This window comes from Coregonus clupeaformis, chromosome 25 (assembly GCF_020615455.1).
Source record: "Coregonus clupeaformis isolate EN_2021a chromosome 25, ASM2061545v1, whole genome shotgun sequence".
NCBI classification, from domain to species: domain Eukaryota; kingdom Metazoa; phylum Chordata; class Actinopteri; order Salmoniformes; family Salmonidae; genus Coregonus; species Coregonus clupeaformis.
Window position 1 is genome coordinate 34467882 of NC_059216.1, and position 21469 is coordinate 34489350.

Below are 21469 nucleotides of genomic sequence, written 5' to 3' on the forward strand. Positions count from 1 at the left end.
ACTCTCTCTCTATCCATCCCTCGTTTTCTGTCCTCCTCTCTAACCAGTGGTGGAAAAAGTACCCAATTGTCATACTTGAGTAAAAGTAAAGATGCCTTAATAGAAAATGACTAAAGTAAAAATGTAAGTCACCCAGTAAAATACTACTAGAGTAAATGTCTAAAAGTATTTGATTTTAAATATACTTAAGTATCAAAAGTAAATGTAATTGCTAAAATATACTTAAGTATCAAGAGTAAAAGTATAAATCATTTCAAATTCCTTATATCAGGCAAACCAGACAGCACCATTTTCTTGTTTTTTTAATTTACGGATAGCCAGGGGCTATCTCAAACACTCGGGACACCATTTACAAATGAAGCATGTGTGTTTAGTGAGTCTGCCAGATCAGAGGCAGCAGGGATGACCAGGGATGTTCTATTGATAAGTGCGTGAATTTGACCATTTTCCTATCCTTCTACATTTACATTTACATCATTTAGCAGACGCTCTTATCCAGAGCGACTTACAAATTGGTGCATTCAACTTATGATAGCCAGTGGGACAACCACTTTTTTTTCTTCTTCTTTTTTTATGGGGGGGTGGGGGAGGTGGGGTAGAAGGATTACTTTATACTATTCCAGGTATTCCTTAAAGAGGTAGGGTTTCAAGTGTCTCCGGAAGGTGGTCAGTGACTCCACTGTCCTGGCGTCGTGTGGGAGCTTGTTCCACCATTGGGGTGCCAGAGCAGCAAATAGCTTTGACTGGGCTGAGCGGGAACTGTGCTTCTGTAGAGGTAGGGGAGCTAGCAGGCCAGAGGTGGATGAACGTAGTGCCCAAAAATATTAATAGTAAAGTAAAGTACTTAAGTAGTACTTTAAAGTATTTTTACTTAAGTTCTTTACACCACTGTCTCTAACTCTCTCTTCTCAATACCTCTCTCTGTAACTCTTTCCTTCTCCCCGTGTCTATCGTTCTGTGTCCTTCTATACTCTTTTGCTAAGTCTGTTTGTCCTTCTCTCCGTCTCCCCCACTTTCTCTCTCTATTCCCCTCACTCTCCCTCTCTCCTCCCTCCTCTCCATGCCCCAGCCTTTCTTTAACCCTTCGCTCCGTGTGTCACACACACACACACACACACACTTCTGAGGAAAACAGAATGTGTCCTCATCTTGACTGTAAGTGCTCCACTCCACTTCACTCGCTCCATGATGAAGGCAACATGCCCTTTTTCTTGATTCCCATCATCTTATTTCCAATCCTATTGCCCACCACTTTCCCTTGCTGCCCCGCGCCCTACAGGCAGCAGACACAATCCTCTTTAGCTAATCTAAGAACCTGCTGGTGCCAGGGACTCCTGCAACACTCCTTTACTCACGTTTCATTTCTGATCTTGCAAACTAGCATGGACGCCCACACATCCAGCCTCACAGCGAGAGAGAGGAGAAACTCCATATAGTGAAGTGCCTATTTTGATAGGCAGTGGACCATTGTCTTTGACTTGATTCATTTCAGACACGCACGCACGCGCGCGCACACACCACACACACACAGAGAGAGAGAAATGACACATTGGGGAAACTCCAGAGAATATTTTCTATTGAGCTGTCACCCACCATTACCTAACACTAAGGTGTACAGTCGTGGTCAAAAGTTTTGAGAATGACACAAATATAAATTTTCACAAAGTCTGCTGCCTCAGTTTTTATGATGACAATTTGCATATACTCCAGAATGTTACGAAGAGTGATCAGATGGATTGCAAAATTTGCCATGAAAATGAACTTAATCCCCCAAAAACATTTCCACTGCATTTCAGCCCTGCCACAAAAGGACCAGCTGACATCATGTCAGTGATTCTCTCGTTAACACAGGTGAGAGTGTTGACAAGGACAAAGCTAGAGATCACTCTGTCATTGTCACGATTCAGACAGACGACCAGAGGACCACAATTGCGTCACACCAGAAAGTTTATTAAACTTAAGGGAAAAGGGAAGTAGGGAGTGAATGAAGGCTCCAGGGGTAACAGGGATCCCGTCCAATGCGCTGGGTCTGTGCCCCCCCCAGTGGCAGCGATGCGTCCTATGAAGCCGGTGGTGGGTGGTCCAGAAGTCCTGGGGGGAGACACAGACACAACAGGGCGGAATGAAACCAGGCAGCAGTACAGTTCAAGGGAAATCCAAAATACGTAGTAGCAAGGCAGAAGGCTGGTCAGAGTTACCGGGATTGAAGAGTAGTCAGGAGTCGTAATGGCAGAAGCAGGTCTGGATCTCCTGAGGCAGAAGAGTATCCAAAAAACAGGCAGGTCCGGGGTCACAAAACCAGGGTGAGCCAGAAGCGCGAGCAAACAGGTTCCGGGTGTGAGCTTTGCAGACGATCTGACACCGGAGAGCTGAAAGACAGGGCCTTAAATACTGGGAGAGGTTAGTGGGTAATGCAGCGCAGCTGGCAGAGTAATTAGAGCCGAGCAGAGCAGGGACAGGTGGAGCTAGTTAGGCTGAGTAGAGAGAGGGAGGTGAGCAGAGTGGAAGATAGTGGAAACAAATTAAGGTGGTAACCCGGTGGAGTGAGAGGGCTCATGACAGAACCCCCCCCCCCAAGGGACGGCCCCAGAAGTCCCAAGAGCAACACCACGCCGGGCGGGAGGAGGGGAGCCGGAGGAGGGCTAGAACTCCTCCGAACGGTCCGAGTGAACGTCCTCATCCTCGGAGGAAGCCGGAGGGCCGTGGTCGGGAGATGGGACAGGTCCCGAGACAGGATCAGGCACAGGACAGGAAGCCGAGCGGGCCGGACGGTTAGGGACCCCTCTGGGGCGGCCCCTACGGATTGCAGGTTGATCCGGATGCCGTTGGTGGAAAGCGGTGATGAGAGTCCTATCCACAATCCGACTAGCTGGCACCCAGGTCCTTTCCTCAGGTCCATAGCCCTCCCAGTCAATGAGGTACTGGAGACCCCTACCCCTCCGTCTGGACCGAAGCAGGCGGCGGACGGTGTAAACCAGACCACCATCGACGAGCCGTGGAGGAGGAGGACCAGGCGCAGCAGGGACCAGCGGACTCTCATGGATGGGCTTAATCTTAGACACATGGAAAGTGGGGTGCACCCTCAGGGAATTAGGCAGTTGGAGCCGGACAGCAGTTGGGCTAATCACTCTTATGATAGGGAATGGGCCAATGAACCGAGGTGCCAGCTTCTGCGACTCCACCCTGAGTGGCAGGTTCTTCGATGACAACCACACCCTTTGACCAACATGGTAGGTGGGAGCAGGAATTCTCCGACGGTTGGCCCCGGTAGTGTAGCTGGCAACGGACCTGAGGAGTGTGGCTCGGGCTTGTGACCAGGTGCGGCGACATCGACGGGCAAAAGCAAGTGCAGATGGGCAAGTAACCTCCTCCTCCTGGCTGGCAAATAGAGGAGGCTGGTATCCATAAACACATTGGAAAGGGGACATACCGATGGCAGAGCAGGTCAGAGAATTGTGTGCGTACTCCACCCATGTCAATTGCTGCGACCAGGAGTGGGGGTTGCGTGAAGTCATGCATCGCAGTGCCTTCTCGAGCTCCTGATTAGCCCGCTCTGACTGCCCATTGGATTGGGGATGGAATCCGGAAGTCAGACTGACTGTGGCTCCCAGCAGGTGACAGAACTCCTTCCAAAAAGCGGAGGAGAATTGTGGACCACGGTCAGAAACAACATCCCTTGGCAGTCCGTGGATCCGGAAGACGTGTTCCAGGACCACCTGGGCGGTCTCCTTGGCGGTTGGGAGCTTGGGGAGGGGAATGAAGTGTGCCATCTTGCTGAAACGGTCAACGATGGTGAGAATGACGGTCATGCCACTTGAAGGGGGCAGCCCCGTGACAAAGTCAAGGGCGATGTGAGACCAGGGACGTCTGGGCACAGGCAGGGGCTGCAGCAATCCGGCTGGGGGCTGGCAGGACGACTTGTGTTGGTTGCAGATGGGGCAGGCTTGGACGAATTCCCGTACATCCTTCCTCAGAGAGGGCCACCAGAACCTCTGGGCGAGCAGGTTGTAAGTGCGGGTGGAGCCAGGGTGACAAGCTAGGCGGGAGTCATGTCCCCACTGAATGACCTGGGACCTCAGGTCTTCGGGGACAAAAAGGCGGTCAGCTGGGCAAGTGCTGGGACCTGGCTGGTTACGGAGAGCCTCCAGCACCTGTTCCTCAACAGCCCAGGTCAGAGCTGCAACGATGCAGGGACTTGGCAGAATCGACACAGGGTCCTTGGAGGGGGTGTCATCCTTCTGGAATTGACGGGAGAGGGCGTCTGGCTTGGTGTTGCGTGATCCAGGCCGGTATGACAGAGTGAAATTAAACCTGGTGAAGAACAGGGCCCAGCGGGACTGCCTGGAGTTCAACCGTTTGGCCGTGCGGATGTACTCCAAGTTCTTATGATCGGTCCAAACGAGAAATGGAATGGTGGACCCCTCCAGCCAGTGACGCCACTCCTCCAAGGCAAGCTTCACAGCCAGCAGCTCACGGTTCCCTATGTCGTAATTGCACTCAGAGGGGACAACCGACGTGAGAAAAAGGCACAGGGATGGAGCTTCCTATCCTCCGCAGCCCACTGAGAAATCACAGCACCAACTCCCACATCCGAGGCGTCCACCTCCACAATGAATTGCCGGTCCACATCAGGCATCTGGAGGATGGGAGCGGAGGTGAACCTCACCTTGAGGGTACTGAAGGCTTTGTCGGCTGCTGGGGTCCAGGTGAAGGGTTGCTTGGTGCTGGTTAGAGCAGTGAGAGGGGCAGCAACGGTACTGTAGTTCCGGATAAACTTCCTATAGAAGTTAGCAAACCCCAGAAACTGTTGCAGCTTCTTTCTGTTCTCCGGAACTGGCCATGAAGTGACTGCTGATACTTTGGCAGGATCCATTTGGATACTTCCTTCTGCCACTATGTACCCCAGGAAGGCCACTGTCTTGACGTGAAACTCACATTTCTCTGCCTTGGCGTAGAGGGAATTCTCCAGAAGACGATGAAGGACTTGCTGGACATGGCGGGTGTGTTCAGACAGGTTTCTGGAGTAAATTAAGATGTCATCCAGGTAAACGAAGACAAACTTGTTTAACATGTCCCGCAGTACATCATTCACTAGAGCCTGGAACACAGCAGGAGCATTGGTGAGGCCAAAAGGCATAACCAGATACTCGTAGTGGCCTGTTGGTGTATTGAATGCGGTTTTCCATTCATCTCCCTCCCGGATCCGCACTAGGTGGTAAGCGTTTCTGAGATCCAACTTGGTAAAAACAGTGGCTCCCTGGAGCAACTCAAAAGCAGAGGTGAGCAGAGGCAGAGGGTAACGGTTCTTCACTGTGATGTCGTTGAGTCCCCTGTAGTCGATGCAGGGGCGAAGAGATCCGTCCTTCTTCCCCCCAAAGAAGAAGCCAGCACCAGCAGGAGATGAAGATGAACGGATTAATCCTGCGGACAGAGAGCCATTGATGTAGTCCTCCATGGACTTTCTTTCAGGAGCAGACAACGAATAAAGACGACCCCTTGGAGGAGCTGTTCCAGGGAGGAGGTCGATGGCACAGTCGTACGGGTCGGTGAGGGGGCAGAGATGTGGCTCTTGCTTTGTTAAACACCTCTCTGAGACCATGGTAGCATTCTGGGACATTGGAGAGGTCAGGAGCGGAGTTAGTAGGTACTGGCCGAGGGGGTAGTGCGGCAGCAAGCAGGCAGGTTCGGTGGCAGTCCTCTCCCCACTCCCTGATCACCCCGGTCACCCAGTCGAGCTGAGGTTGTGCCAGGCGGAGCCATGGGTAACCCAGGATGAGGGGTTGGCCTGGAGAGGGGAGCAGGTGAAACTGGATAGTTTCTTGATGGTTTCCGGACAGACCCATCGAGACCGGGGCCGTGACATGAGTGACCGATCCGAGTAAGTGTCCGTCCAGTGCCCGGGCAGGAATAGGAGGTGTCAAACGGAGGTTCTCCAGTCCCAGTTGGCGTGCCAGCTTGATGTCCATTATGTTGGCTTCGGCGCCAGAATCCACCAGAGCAGCCAGGGTGTGAGTTGAGTCAGAGAGGCGGAGGTGAACTTGCAGCAGGGGTTTGCGGTCGGAGGACTGGATGGTCATTGAACTCAACCGGACTCCCCCTACGCCCGGTGAGCTTCGGCCCTTTAAAGGGCAGGTTACCACACGATGTCCATCACCTCCACAATAGAGGCAGAGGTTTGAGGTGAGCGGCGCTGGCGCTCTGCAGGAGTGAGGGAGGCTCGCCCAATCTCCATAGGCTCAGACTGATCAAGCTGACCTGGGTGAGTGGCAGTAGATGACAGGAGCCCAGTCGGATCTCTCCGAATGCCGGTAGTAGGTGGACCTTGGCGCCCCCCTCTCACGACGACGGGTCTGTATCCTTCTGTCGATCCTGACAGTCAGTGCGATGGCTTCATCAAGAGTGGAAGGCAGTTCATGGGAGACCAACTCGTCCTTGATATAGTCAGCCAAACTATGGAAGAACGCGTCCACCAACGATGGTGTGTTCCAAGAACTTCGTCTAGCCAGGGTTCGGAAGTCGATGGAATGGTCTGCGACTGTACGTCTGCCTTGTCGAATACTGAACAGTTCACGAGACGCCTCTGCGGTGGGTGAATCCAGGTCAAACACCTTCAGCATCTCCTCAGCAAACAGGTCGAAGGTTGCACATGCGGGGGTTTGACGTTCGAACTCTGCTGTTCCCCAGAGTCGAGCTCGGCCCGTCAGGTGAGTGATGGCATACCCAACTTTAGCCCCCTCCGTGGCGAAGGTCCTTGGCTGCAAGGAGAACTGAAGTCGGCAGCTAGTCAGGAATGGCCGGACCTGGGTTGAATCGCCGTTGAACCGCTCGGGGTTTCCAATCTTGGGTTCGGAGCAGCGGCTGCAATGACCGGGGCAGGTAACTCGGGGGCTGGGCTGGTGGGCAGACTGGCTGGGGTAAGGTTGGTGAGGAGTTGAATGATCATGGCGAGTTGTTGTTGCTGCTGCTGGAACTGCTGCTCATGCTCATCGGTTTCCATGTCGGGAAAGTGTGCGCTGAGTCCATAATGGTCAGATCGTACTGTCACGATTCAGACAGACGACCAGAGGACCACAATTGCGTCACACCAGAAAGTTTATTAAACTTAAGGGAAAAGGGAAGTAGGGAGTGAATGAAGGCTCCAGGGGTAACAGGGATCCCGTCCAATGCGCTGGGTCTGTGCCCCCCAGTGGCAGCGATGCGTCCTATGAAGCCGGTGGTGGGTGGTCCAGAAGTCCTGGGGGGAGACACAGACACAACAGGGCGGAATGAAACCAGGCAGCAGTACAGTTCAAGGGAAATCCAAAATACGTAGTAGCAAGGCAGAAGGCTGGTCAGAGTTACCGGGATTGAAGAGTAGTCAGGAGTCGTAATGGCAGAAGCAGGTCTGGATCTCCTGAGGCAGAAGAGTATCCAAAAAACAGGCAGGTCCGGGGGTCACAAAACCAGGGTGAGCCAGAAGCGCGAGCAAACAGGTTCCGGGTGTGAGCTTTGCAGACGATCTGACACCGGAGAGCTGAAAGACAGGGCCTTAAATACTGGGAGAGGTTAGTGGGTAATGCAGCGCAGCTGGCAGAGTAATTAGAGCCGAGCAGAGCAGGGACAGGTGGAGCTAGTTAGGCTGAGTAGAGAGAGGGAGGTGAGCAGAGTGGAAGATAGTGGAAACAAATTAAGGTGGTAACCCGGTGGAGTGAGAGGGCTCATGACAGTCATGCTGATTGTGTTAGAATAACAGACTGGAAGCTTTAAAAGGAGGGTGGTGCTTGAAATCATTGTTCTTCCTCTGTTAACCATGGTTACCTGCAAGGAAACACGTGCCGTGATCATTGCTTTGCACAAAAAGGGCTTTACAGGCAAGGATATTGCTGCTAGTAAGATTGCACCTAACTCAACCATTTATCGGATCATCAAGAACTTCAAGGAGTGAGGTTCAATTGTTGTGAAGAAGGCGTCAGGGCGCCCAAGAAAGTCCAGCAAGCACCAGGACCGTCTCCTAAAGTTGATTCAGCTGTGGGATCGGGGCACCACCAGTGCAGAGCTTGCTCAGGAATGGCAGCAGGCAGGTGTGAGTGCATCTGCACGCACAGTGAGGCAAAAACCTTTGGAGGATGGCCTGGTGTCAAGAAGGGCAGCTAGGAAGCCACTTCTCTCCAGGAAAAACATCAGGGACAGACTGATATTCTGCAAAAGGTACAGGGATTGGACAGCTGAGGACTGTGGTAAAGTCATTTTCTCTGATGAATCCCATTTCCGATTGTTTGGGGCATCCGGAAAAAAGCTTGTCCGGAGAAGACAAGGTGAGCGCTACCATCAGTCCTGTGTCATGCCAACAGTAAAGCATCCTGAGACCATTCATGTCTCAGCCACAGGAGTGGGCTCACTCACAATTTTGCCTAAGAAAAAAGCCATGAATAAAGAATGGTACCAACACATCATCCGAGAGCAACTTCTCCCAACCATCCAAGAACAGTTTGGTGACGAACAATGCCTTTTCCAGCATGATGGAGCACCTTGCCATAAGGCAAAAGTGATAACTAAGTGGCTCGGGGAACAAAACATTGACATTTTGGGTCCATGGCCAGGAAACTCCCCAGACCTTAATCCCATTGAGAACTTGTGGTCAATCCTCAAGAGGCGGGTGGACAAACAAAAACCCAAAAATTCGGACAAACTCCAAGCATTGATTATGCAAGAATGGTCTGCAATCAGTCAGGATGTGGCCCAGAAGTTAATTGACAGCATGCCAGGGCGGATTGCAGAGGTCTTGAAAAAGAAGGGTCAACACTGCAAATATTGACTTGTCAATAAAAGCCTTTGACACTTATGGAATGCTTGTAATTATACTTCAGTATACCATAGTAACATCTGACAAAAATATCTAAAAACACTGAAGCAGCAAACTTTGTGAAGACCAATACTTGTGTAATTCTCAAAACTTTTGACCACGACTGTAGTGTTGTCAGGCTGCCGACAGGGGAGACTGATACATTATAACTAAACCATAAATCAAGACCAAAACAACATGCCACACAAGCATCCACACTAGACATGACCATCACAAACCTTTACATAACGCTAACATAACCATTAACTAACCCAAACACATTGAAAAAACTATTGCAAAAGCGATGGAAAAGTTCCACTCCCTTGGGAGCATGACAATGAAAGAATTCAGTAAAGAAAATTAAGACCTAAGCAGAGATATAAAAACATGAAATATAAAAAAGATTCAACTTTTAAAAAAGTAAGTTTTTCTTCTAGAGGTACATGTCAAGAAAACAGTAGTTGTGGAATGAAAGAAGACTTTCAACATACACAAACCACAGTAACCAGAGAAAACAACACCACACACACACAGCGTTAGTCCTCCTGTTTCCTTGTTTGTGTGCTTTGTTTTTCCCGTCTCAGGGCTGAACACTCCTTGTTCACAGAAGCAGAAAGTCTGGTTAACTGTTAGCTCTCGGCAGTGTGTGTGTGTGTGTGCGAGCGCATGCGTACGGGCTTGCGTGCGTGTGTATAGCTCTCCTCCATATCCTCTCCTCTCCTCCCTCTTTCTCGCCATCTAAAATTAATCTCCTCCAGCGAGTCGCCCTCCTCTTGTCATCTCCCATAATTCACGCTTCTATGGTTTCTCATGAACATGCACAAAAGTAGGTAGCTAACGACTGACACAGACACACACACACACACACACACACAACCCCAGAATAGGCTCCAAGCCATCTGCTGTTGCCATGGTGAGCCCATGTGTTGCCTTGACGATGGCTTATTTTGCACACTAATGGCCTGTCCTTTTTGCCAGGCAACAAATTGCCACGGTGATGCAACCGCACCTGCCTCTCCTTCGGTTACGCATTGCCGTGGAGGTGTCGCTGTTGCCGCAGCAACGGCGACTATAATCACCCGGCAAGGGCAAATGCTCAGCGGAGAGCCTCGGCCAGACCAGCTGTTCAGTACGGAGAGAGAAAGAGTGAGTGAGTGAGTGAGTGAGTGAGTGAGTGAGAGAGAGAGAGAGAGAGAGAGAGAGAGAGAGAGAGAGAGAGAGAGAGAGAGAGAGAGAGAGAGAAAGTGAAAGAAAGAATGAAGGAATGCAGCCCTGTCTAGGCCAACAAGATCTCATAGTTTCACTTCGAAGTTGGACTAATTATGGATAAATGTCTATTTTTGACGCATTCATTGCACGTGGTTACACGGTTAATTCCGCGTGGTTACAGGTTTAAAACAGAAACAATTCAAAGGGTTACGTTTAGGTATTATTTCCGAGTGGTTAAGGTTAGGGCTATGTTTTGGGAAAGGCTTAAAAAACAAACTAACCATCAAGTATTCTCCCGGCTTGCTAGAGCATTGTGAACTGCCGTGGTGCAGTGGTCAGAGTAGCACCCTTCGCCTCTGAGCCTCATGAGTTGGCGCCAGTGCAATAGTGACACTAGTTGTCCATTTGTGGGGTGAGAGCCGAGTAAAGCATATATAGACGTTCTCAGGACCTTTTGAAAAGTCCGAAATCAAAGTCGATTTCTAGAGATCAGCCTGGTCAGTGCCCGTGTGGCGTAGCAGTACAGAGGGGACTCTCTTTTTCTCTCCCTTTCAGTCATTGCTGGCATGCTCTAAGCTGCTGCGCTAACTCTTCTTGATACACACATACGTAAACAAACGCAAACTGTTTTGTGTGTGTTTGCTTGTTTTTGCCTGTGTGTTTGTGTGTGTTTGTGTGCGTTTGCTTGTTTTTGCCTGTGTGTTTGTGTGTGTTTGTGTCAGCGTGTGTGACCGTGCTGAATGAAAGGCAGCTATAAAATGCAGCAGTCTGCTCTGAGCCCCAGTGGCCAGATAAACCCTTTATTACAGCCTCTCCCACAGAGGCATACCATTTGGACATAGAGAGAGATATGGAGGAGGGAGGGAGTTCTATTACGCTGGCCCAGGTTGAACTGGGCAATGGCCCGTCACATCATCGGGCGAAAGCGGAGAGGGAGGAACGCCCCTTCTCAAATCAAACAGTAATCTGCGCCGCTCGGTCATGTTGTCAACAAGGCAGCATGGTGCATCGTCCAGAAACATACAACATCTCTTTTCCATAAAATAGATGTTCAAACTAGTTTTCATTGGGAAGGCAGATAAAGTGTTTATGACAAAAACAATCAGTTTTGCATGTGAAAACACTGAATCCTACTCATCACTCCACGTGCTTAATTACGTCACTTTTGTTTTGAGACGACTTCACGGTCTGCCAGAACGGGGCACCTGGCTCACGCCCGGGAGGCAGCCCGGTTCCAAAATGAATGCAATCACTTTTCACCCGGTTCAAATTCCTCCCACCAGGGTAATCCGGGACAGATAAACGAACCCGCTCATGGAAGGAGGGAGGGAAAGAGGTGGGAAAAAAGAGAGCGATAAGAGAGAGAGCCAAGATCCCATTCATCATACAAGACTCAAACAAACAAACATTCTCTTCCACACATAAACATCCTCTAGTAAAACTCTCTCTCTCGCTCTCTACAAAGTAAACAACTGTGACAGATATTCAAGCAATTATTGCAGTAATATATATTCCAGTTTAAACTGCTACAGAGTGAATTTCCCACTGTGCATAACAATGGCCATGTTATTCCCATTCCTCTATCTTTGGAAGAGTAGAATTTATAGCCTTGATAAGGTGGCCTCAAGTGTTGAAGCATTTGGGAGAACATCTCTTCTATTCTCTTCTCTTCTCTCTCTCCCTGTCTCTCTCCTTATCCCTCCCTGACCACCCATTTGTTCCACATCCTGTTAAGGATGATGGGTTTTACAGTGAAGCCATTACTGTGTCCTGCACACTCGGCTGCCTCCGCTACCCTAGGCTCTGGCCCAACACCACTCTGCTCTGTTCTACAGTGGACTGAACACACACATCAGTGGACACGCCACAGAGAACCAAAGAGGAGAGAGACGGCAGGGAGTATGCCACCAACCATCCTCTCTCTCTCTCCCTCTCTCTCTCTCTCTCCCTCTCTCTGTTTGACATTATCCTCTCTCTCTCTCTGTTTGACATTATCCTCTCTCTCTCTCTCTCTCTCTCTCTCTTTGACATTATCCTCTCTCTCTCTCTCTCTCTCTCTCTCTCTCTCTCTCTCTCTCTCTCTCTCTCTCTCTCTCTCGTCTGTTTGACATGAACACTCCTCCCTCCTCTCTCTCTGGTCTGGTGTGTCCTGAGGCAGTGTTGTTAACCAGTCCACAGTAGGGTGTCATGTGAGTGGAGGGAGAGCCCAGGCAGGGGGTCGACACGAGGGGGTGGATCACTAGTTACCATGTCTGTCTGCCTTTTATACTGTACTTCTGATATGCCTGGGGTGGTGTGTGTGTGTGTGTGTGTGTGTGTGTGTATCTTACCTCTGATATGCCTGAGGAGAGGTGGGGGGAGTAGAGAAGACCTGGGCGTGAGGGTGGTAAGGTGTCTTCTTCAACGCCTGAATCAAATTCTGCCTGTACTCAGGGTCTACACACCACAAGGACCCCTTTCCAATGCTCTTTAGAGAGAGAGAGAGAGAGAGAGAGGAGAGAGAGAGAGAGAGAAAGAGAGAGAGAGAGATGGGGAGGAGAGGGAGAGAGAAAGAGAGAAAATTAGTGGAATTGTTTTTACAGATTCACAATAACAAGACTCTCCATTGGCCATTTATGGCCAATAAATTATGTATTTCCATTCATAGCATATTATTGTACAGTACATATCCACAAGACGTCACGGAGAGTCCCACAGACACTTACCGATACAACACACACACCCTTCCTCCCCCTTCCTATCCTCTATTCCCTGACAGCCATCTGTATGTGTGTTTGTCACAGCATTAGCACCAGGTGAAATAACCAGTCTCTCTTCTTTTCCCCTCTTTCGCTACATCTCTCTCTCCTTTTGTTCTAGGTTTGGTTAATGAGGTGCATGGAGGTCAGATAAGACTGATTCTAAGCTCTATATACCTCTGGCTTCGCCTTTCTGTGTGTGTGTGTGTGTGTGTGTGTGTGTGTGTGTGTGTGCGCGCACCTCGCCTCCAGCAGGATTTGATTATGATAAATAAGTAAAGCGATAAACCTGCCTCTCGTAAAAACAAGGCCAGAGAGAAATATTGAACCAGGACAAATCTGTGTGTGTTTTTTTTTTTATGGTCCGCATATGACAGCATCAGCACTTTGCTACAGGGAGAGGAAGGGATGCGTTGAGGATTTCTAATTTCCAGTAACATATAGTGAAGAATACCCAATTAAAGGAACAGGTCATCTCAAAGCAACACACATAGCAACCAGATCGGTTGGAAACAAGGATAGAGCCAAATGGCAATCACAATGTCAAAAGTCTGTAATTTCAACAGATGACATAGTCGCCCAAACCATCCTATCTCTCTCTCTCTCTCTCTCTCTCTCTCTCTCTCTCTCTCTCAGTGCTATGGTGTGTCAGAATGTGCACTGCTCTGTGTTCTGGTTAGATCAATAGTCATGACCTTGGGCTCAGTGACTTGATATCAGACAGCCGTGTGTGTGCGAGAGAAATTGAAAGAGAGATTGTGAGAGACAGAACGAGACTGTGTGTCCCCGGGTGTGTGTGTGTGTGTGTGTGTGTGTGTGTGTGTGTGTGTGTGTGTATGTGAGCTTGTGACTGACTGCCTCTGCCCCTGTCTACTGGAGCGACCAGTCTGCACAGAGGGACAGGTGATAGCAGGTGCTAAACACAGAAATCTACCCTATTGATCTTAAAGGCAGTCCTAGGCTAGGCGGATAACCGCTAATATTTACTTTTCTCTCTAGGCTCCAGGGCTCCAGGGAGCTAGGCTAAAGCTAAATGATTTGTTCCAGCGCTAGCTAGGTAAACACTGGGATTATGGGATATGATGTCCCTTCCCTGGCCAGAGCTGGCTATTATGCATGTGCGCACAGCCACACATACACACGCCTGCACGCACACACTCACATTTCTGTTGAAGGTTCTCTCCTAACATCTCACATCAATCATGTCATGACAACCACCTGAACTTGTTATAGGTCGTTATAGATATGCTAACTTGTGGACAATATGCAGTAACAGCTAGGAGGGCTATATGCTTACAATCACAGCAACAGTATGTAAACAGCACAGGAGGTTGGTTGGGGAGGATGAGCTGATGGTAATGGCTGACGCCATTCCATTTGCTCCGTTCCAGACATTATAATGAGCCGTCCTCCCCTCAGCAGCCTCCACTGGTAAACAGTCTTTTCACATGGAGAATACTTTTTTTTTAAGGAAGTTTGGAGTAAAGATCCAATTTCGCCAGAAGCGATGCAGACGGTTATTTTAGGCTCAGAGACACACACACACCTAATTATTCTGTCAGCTTTCCATCAGTGGGGGTGCTTCTTTAAGGCCATGTTTCAGATTGTCACAAACTCTATCAGGCCATGAAATGCAATACTTATAAAACGCTGCAGTTTAGACAGCCTGATGACGTTACCATCCTACTGACAGCTACAGTAAGTATATGTGTGTGTGTGTGTGTGTGTGTGTGTGTGTGTGTGTGTACACTACAGTGGAGGCTGCTGAGGGGAGGACGGCTAATAATAATGGCTGGAATGGAGTCAATGGAATGGTATCATCCACATGGAAACCACGTGTTTGATGTGTTTGATTCCATTCCATTGACTCCATTCCAGCCATAACTATGAGCCGTCCTCCCCTCAGCAGCCTCCACTGGGACACTGATGCCTTCGGAAAGTATTCAGACCCCTTGACTTTTTCCACATTTTGTTACGTTACAGCCTTATTCTAAAATGGATTAAATAAATAAAAATCCTCAGCAATCTACACACAATACCCCATAATGACAAATTGAAAACAGGTCATTCCGAATTTATTGCAAATTTATAAAAATAACAAACAGAGATACCTTATTTACGTAAGTAATCAGACCCTTTGCTATGAGACTCGAAATTGAGCTCAGGTACATCCTGTTTTCAATGATCATCCTTTCTACATGTTCTACAACTTGGAATCCACCTGTGGTAAATTCAATTGATTGGACATTATTTGGAAAGGCTCACAATTGTCTATATAAAGTCCCACATTTGACAGTGCATGTCAGAGGAAAAACCAAGCCATGAGTTGAAGGAATTGTCCGTAGAGCTCCGAGACAGGATTGTGTCGAGGAACAGATCTGGGGAAGGGTACCAAAAAATTTCTGCAGCATTGAAGGTCCCCAACAACACAGTGGCCTCCATCATTCTTAAATGGAAGAAGTTTGGAACCACCAAGACTCTTCCTAGAGCTGGCCGCCCGGCCAAACTGAGCAATCGGGGGAGAAGGGCCTTGGTCAGGGAGGTGACCAAGAAACCGATGGTCACTCTGACAGAGCTCTAGAGTTCCTCTGTGGAGATGGGAGAACCTTCCAGAAGGACAACCATCTCTGCAGCACTCCACCAATCAGGCCTTTATGGTAGAGTGGCCAGACGGAAGCCACTCCTCAGTAAAATACACGGCAGGGACTGGGAGACTAGTCAGGATCGAGGCAAAGATGAACAGAGCAAAGTACAGAGAGATACTTGATGAAAACCTGCTCCAGAGCACTCAGGACCTCAGACTGGGGCGAAGGTTCACCTTCCAACAGGACAACGACCCTAAGCACACAGCCAAGACAATGCAGGAGTGGCTTCGAGACAAGTCTCTGAATGTGCTTGAGTGGCCCAGCCAGAGCCCGGACTTGAACCCGATCGAACATCTCTGGAGAGACCAGAAAAATAACTGTGCAGCAACGCTCCCCATCCAACCTGACAGAGCTTGAGAGGAACTGCAGAGAGGAATGGGAGAAACTCCCCAAATACAGGTATGCCAAGCTTTTAACATCATACCCAAGAAGACTCGAGGCTGTAATCGCTGCCAGAGGTGCTTCAACAAAGTACTGAGTAAAGGGTCTGATTACTTATGTAAATGTGATTACATTATTTATTTATTTTTTACATTTGCAAGCATTTCTAAAAACCTGTTTTTTCTTTGTCATTATGGGATATTGTGTGTAGATTGATGAGCGAAAAAAACTATTAAATCAATTATAGAATAAGGCTGTAACGTAACAAAATGTGGAAAAAGTAAAGGGGTCTGAATAATTTAAGAATACACCCCTTCAAATTAGTGGATTTGTCTATTTCAGCCACACCCGTTGCTGACAGATGTATAAAATCGAGCACACAGCCATGCAATCTCCATAGACAAACATTGTCAGTAGAATGGCCTTACTGAAGAGCTCAGTGACTTTCAACGTGGCACCGTCATATGATGCCACCTTTCCAACAAGTCAGTTCGTCAAATTTCTGCCCTGCTAGAGCTGCCCCGGTCAACTGTAAGTGCTGTTTTTGTGAAATAGTGACGTCTAGGGGCAACAACGGCTCAGCCGTGTAGTGGTAGGCCACACAAGCTCACAGAACGGGACCGCCGAGTGCTGAAGCGCGTAAAAATCGTCTGTCCTCAGTTGCAACACTCACTACCGAGTTCCAAACTGCCTCTGGAAGCAACGTCAGCCCAATAACTATTCAACGGGGGCTTCATGAAATGGGTTTCCATGGCCAAGCAGCCACACACAAGCCTAAGATCACCATGTGCAATGCCAAGCGTCAGCTGGAGTGGTGTAAAGCTTGCTGCCATTGGACTCTGGAGCAGTGGAAACGCGTTCTCTGGAGGGATGAATCACCATCTTGTAGTCCGACGGACAAATCTGGGTTTGGCGGATGCCAGGAGAACGCTACCTGCCCGAATGCATAGTGCCAACTGTAAAGTTTGGTGGAGGAGGAATAATGGTCTGGGGCTGTTTTTCATGGTTCGGGCTCGGCCCCTTAGTTCCAGTGAAGGGAAATCTTAACACTACAGCATACAATGACATTCTAGACGATTATGTGCTTCCAACTTTGTGACAACAGTTTGGGGAAGGCCCTTTCCTGTTTCAGCATGACAATGCCCACATGCACAAAGCGAGGTCCATACAGAAATGGTTTGTTACGATCGGTGTGGAAGAACTTGACTGGCCTGCACAGAGCCCTGACCTTTGGGATGAATTGGAACGCCGACTGTGAGCAAGGCCTAATCGCCCAACATCAGTGCCCGACCTCACTAATGCTCTTGTGGCTGAATGGAAGCAAGTCCCTGCAGCAATGTTCCAACATCTAATGGAAAGCCTTCCCAGAAGAGTGGAGGCTGTTATAGCAGCAAAGGGGGGACCAACTCCATATTAATGCCCATGATTTTGGAATGAGATATTCGACGAGCAGGTGTCCACATACTGTTGGTAATGTAGTGTACATCAGACCCTAAACCACATAAACAAAGCCAAACGAACACAAAACATCGATCTAATTTCAAACCAACATATTTTCTGCCCTAATTATCAACCATCCCAGGTTTGTGTCTGAATGTGAAAAAAGTTATTGTGCTGCCTTTAAACAAAGACAATCAATTCTAATTACCAACCAGTAATTAATCGCAGGAGAGGAAGAACATTGAGAGAAAGCTAGTGTAGTGGCAGGTTTTAAGGCCTATTTCACACAGGGTCATTAACTTAGTGACAGCTTTAGGATAAAATATGTTTATTGTCTGATGCTTAAATGAAAAGCTACCACAATGCAATATCAAACAGGTTTACCATGAAGTTATGGCACAAGACATAAAGGCACAAACGTGTGTGTGTGTGCGTGTATACGTGAGCGCATACGTGTGTGTGTGTGTTTGTGTGTTTCCTCTTGAGTTGTGGGATTATTTCTTTCCGTCTCTCAGAGAGAGAAGGGGCGGTGCCAGCTGGAATTCCAAACGTTCAGTAATCAGGAAAGAATCGATGGGCTTTAGAGCACTTTCCCTCGCAAACACACACACACACACACTTTCCCACTGATTTACAACTCTCCGCTCTGAGACAGTACACTCAATACAACCCCCGATCAGAGGGAAAAAACTGTGAGAGAGAGAGAGAGAGAGAGAGAGAGAGAGAGAGAGAGAGAGAGAGAGAGAGAGAGAGAGAGAAAAGGAAAGAGGAAGAGACAGGGTTGAGGGGGGAGTGGAGAAAGGGAGAGAAGGAGAGAGGGAGAGCAAATGGGAGAGAGGTGTGAGGGGGAGTGGAGAGAGGGAGAGAGAAAGAAGGAGGGGGGCTTGGTTGCATTACAGTGGTCGTCCCACTCAGAGAGAAAGAATGGAGGGAGACAGAGAGACAGAGAGAAAGAATGGAGGGAGACAGAGAGACAGAGAGATGAATGGAGGATGTAGGGAGGGGGAGGCAGTTGGATTACAGTGGTATCCAAGGCAACAGGCGTGCTGCGCGGAGTGTGTAGCGTGTGTGTGTGTGTGTGTGAAAGCGGGTGTTTGATGGTCCTGGCAGAAGGCTCTTTCGCCCTCTCTCCCTCTCTTTCCCTCCCTGTCTCGCTCTCGCTCTCTGATGATTCATCCCTCCATCTCACGGCCCATCCAGTTAATCCTATCAGCCCCCCGCGCTAAATAACACAGCCCTCTATTATCATCCTCATCCTCCTCCTCCTCCTCCTCCTCCTCCTCCTCTCCTCCTACCCCTGAATTCCTCCTTTTCTCACGCAAAAAAACACAGCTCACTATCATTATCTTCCTCTCTTACTCTATTCCTTTTACCCTCCTCTCATACTCCTTCTTCTCTATCCCTCTCTCCTCTCCTCCTCCCTCCTCTATTCAATTGATCCTGTTCTCCCATTAAAAAACGCAGCCCAGAGCCTACTAACATCATCCACTCCTTTTCCTCTCCTTCCATCTATCCATCCCTCCCTTCCTCCTCCTGTCATCCCGTCATCTCTCTCTCCTCCACTGTGAATGGTGGATCTGTGAGGAACAACATTGGAACAACACTGTCCTAACCCTGGCCTGGAGCAGCGGATTTATGGAGCGCTGACGACTTCCTATATTTCAATTCCTTAATTACAGCCTTTATTTCCTCCATTTCACAGTGGAACAAAAGTGTGAGAGATAGAGAGGGAGAGTGAGAGAGAGAGAGAGTGAGAGTGAGAGTGAGAGTGAGAGTGAGAGTGAGAGTGAGAGTGAGAGTGAGAGTGAGAGTGAGTGAGAGAGAGAGAGAGAGAGAGAGAGAGAGAGAGAGAGAGAGAGAGAGAGAGAGAGAGAGACAGTCAATGGAAAAAAAAGGAGATATAGCTCAACTAACGTCACACCCCATCCAAAATAATCCGCACAAATAGCTTGCCCCAAACAGCATCTCTCCAAGCCTCTATCAAATTGTATATGGTTAGTGCGTCTTACAACATTAGTCACACAGAACACTTTCCAAAAGTGTCATTAAGTTCTGTTAAAGAAGCAGTCTGGGATTTTAAGCACTTACAAATTCGTAACATACTGTACGATTTATCTTTTTGCAGGACGTAACATACTGTATAATACGAAATGGATGACATAGTACACAATTGTGCACAATTTTCAGGGACCCGTTTTGGCTTGTGACCACTACTTTCATAACTACTGGCTGAAATTATACAAAAGCTCTGGAGCATCACTTTAATTAATGTCTAGTGTCCTTCTACAATGTTATTATAAAGTCACTGAGTCCCATGCTTCGCCAACCTACAAAAACGCAGCCTAACACTTTTCCATGTGAACTAGCAATCTGGCAACTAACAGTGTACTTTGAACTGTACAAGTGAAGGTCCAACTAAACAAACCTAAAGCAAGCTACAGGCCAAGGAACTCTGAAACACCAACCCTATCCTGAATCCACTCTGACTTCCACCCTCTATTAGAGCCAGTGGAGGGCAGAGAGAGAGAGAGAGAGAGAGAGAGAGAGAGAGAGAGAGAGAGAGAGAGAGAGAGAGAGAGAGAGAGAGAGAGAGAGAGAGAGAGAGAGAGACAGAGAGAGACAGAGAGAGACAGAGAGAGACAGAGAGAGACAGACAGACAGAGAGAGAAAGGGCAATCAGAAGACAGGGATAGAGATTGAAAGCGAGAAAGAGAGAGATGGGAAGATGAGGAGAGGGAAAGATATGGAGAGAGATTGAGGATTATTAAGGATTATTAGCTGCGTTTAATTAGCTTTATCATCCTAATTAGTGAAGATCACCTTTCAAAGAGTGGTAGTGTCCGGAGGATAGATCACAGAGGACCTACACACACATACACACGCGTGCACACACACAAACACATTCACACTGTTTATTTATAGGAATACATTCTCCATTTTGTCACACTGGTACAGCCACTAAAATCTCTGCTGTATTGAGGTACTGTGGGATCAATTCCCTTGTCTTTGCAGTTAAAAAGTAAATCAACTCAGAGTGAAGAAAGCATGAAGCATTAAGATTCACTCCAGCATGACAAGACTTCAGTTTTTCCCTTTGAGCACGCGCTGCCAGGATTAACAGTGAACGTATCACTGAGATATCCCCTCTCGTTAGCATTAATTCAACTGTTAGAATGTCACTCTAGTCCTCCCTCTCGCCCTCTCTTTAAGTCTGTCCAGACTAGCGCTCAATCAGTGTTACCATGCTAGAGAATGCTTCATACCATGGGCTCCCCTCGCATAGTAATAATAATTAGTCATTTTGCAGACGCTCTTATCCGGAGCGACTTACAGGAGCAATTAGGGTTAAGTGCATTGCTCAACGGCACATCGACAGATTTTTCACCTAGTCGGCTCAGGGATTTGAACCAGCGACCTTTCGGTTACTGGCACAACGCTCTTAACCACTAAGCTACCTGCACGCACACACACAGAGAGAGAGCACGGTGATCTCATCCCCTGTCATTGTCTGCTATGACAATCCACCACAGTTATCTTTAGTTGTCACAACAACATTCCTCTCCTCCTCTATCTCCTGAGAGAGAAAGAGTAAAAGGCTGGTCGGATGAATGCAACAATTTGACTCCTCCGCCGATGAACAGAAGACAAATAACGTGGGTATCCCTCTCCCTCTCTCTCTCTCCTGGACGAGGAGGGGGGCTTGGTTCTAACTTTCTAGGTCCGTTAAAATGTAGTAAGGTTTGTGCTTTTAATGATGTAACTATTGGGCCAATAAAGGTTTTTAAATAAAAAAATCCCCCTCCGTCTTCTCCAGCCATCTCTCTCCCTCTCTCTCTTTCTGCCCTCCCTCTCTCTCTTTTTCCACCCTCTCTCCCTCTCGCTCTACCCCCTCTATAAAAGGAGGTCTATAAACCAGCAGACTGAAGGGCTTCTCTTGTCTAACATGAACTCCCCTGGCCTATGAGTCACAACACACAGAGAACAGAGAGGGATCTCTGAACTATAGCTATTTACAGTGTCACCCTTCAAATTGACCTACTAAAAACGTCCCAATTGAATTAGCCACTGTATGTGTGATGAGTAGGCTGACTGATTTCATGGTCTTTTTGGCAATGAACACCCACATCACATTACCCCTCCTTCCACCAACAATAGCTACAAGACAATGGAAGTGTTTTCTGCCCCTTTAATGTTTGAAGATCTGGGAAAATATTCCTGTAACAGATCTATGTCCA

At 48.3% G+C, this 21469-nt stretch overlaps 1 protein-coding gene across 2 annotated transcripts in view; it reads right to left on the bottom strand.

Moving 5' to 3' along the window:
* Positions 1 to 21469, bottom strand: part of foxn3 (forkhead box N3) — a 134516-nt gene that overhangs the window by 57197 nt on the left and 55850 nt on the right. For both annotated transcript variants that reach the window (XM_041848277.2, XM_045207566.1), the window contains exon 3: positions 12361 to 12497. In XM_041848277.2, the coding sequence (XP_041704211.2) occupies positions 12361 to 12497 (137 nt within the window). The remainder of the gene's footprint in view (positions 1 to 12360; positions 12498 to 21469) is intronic.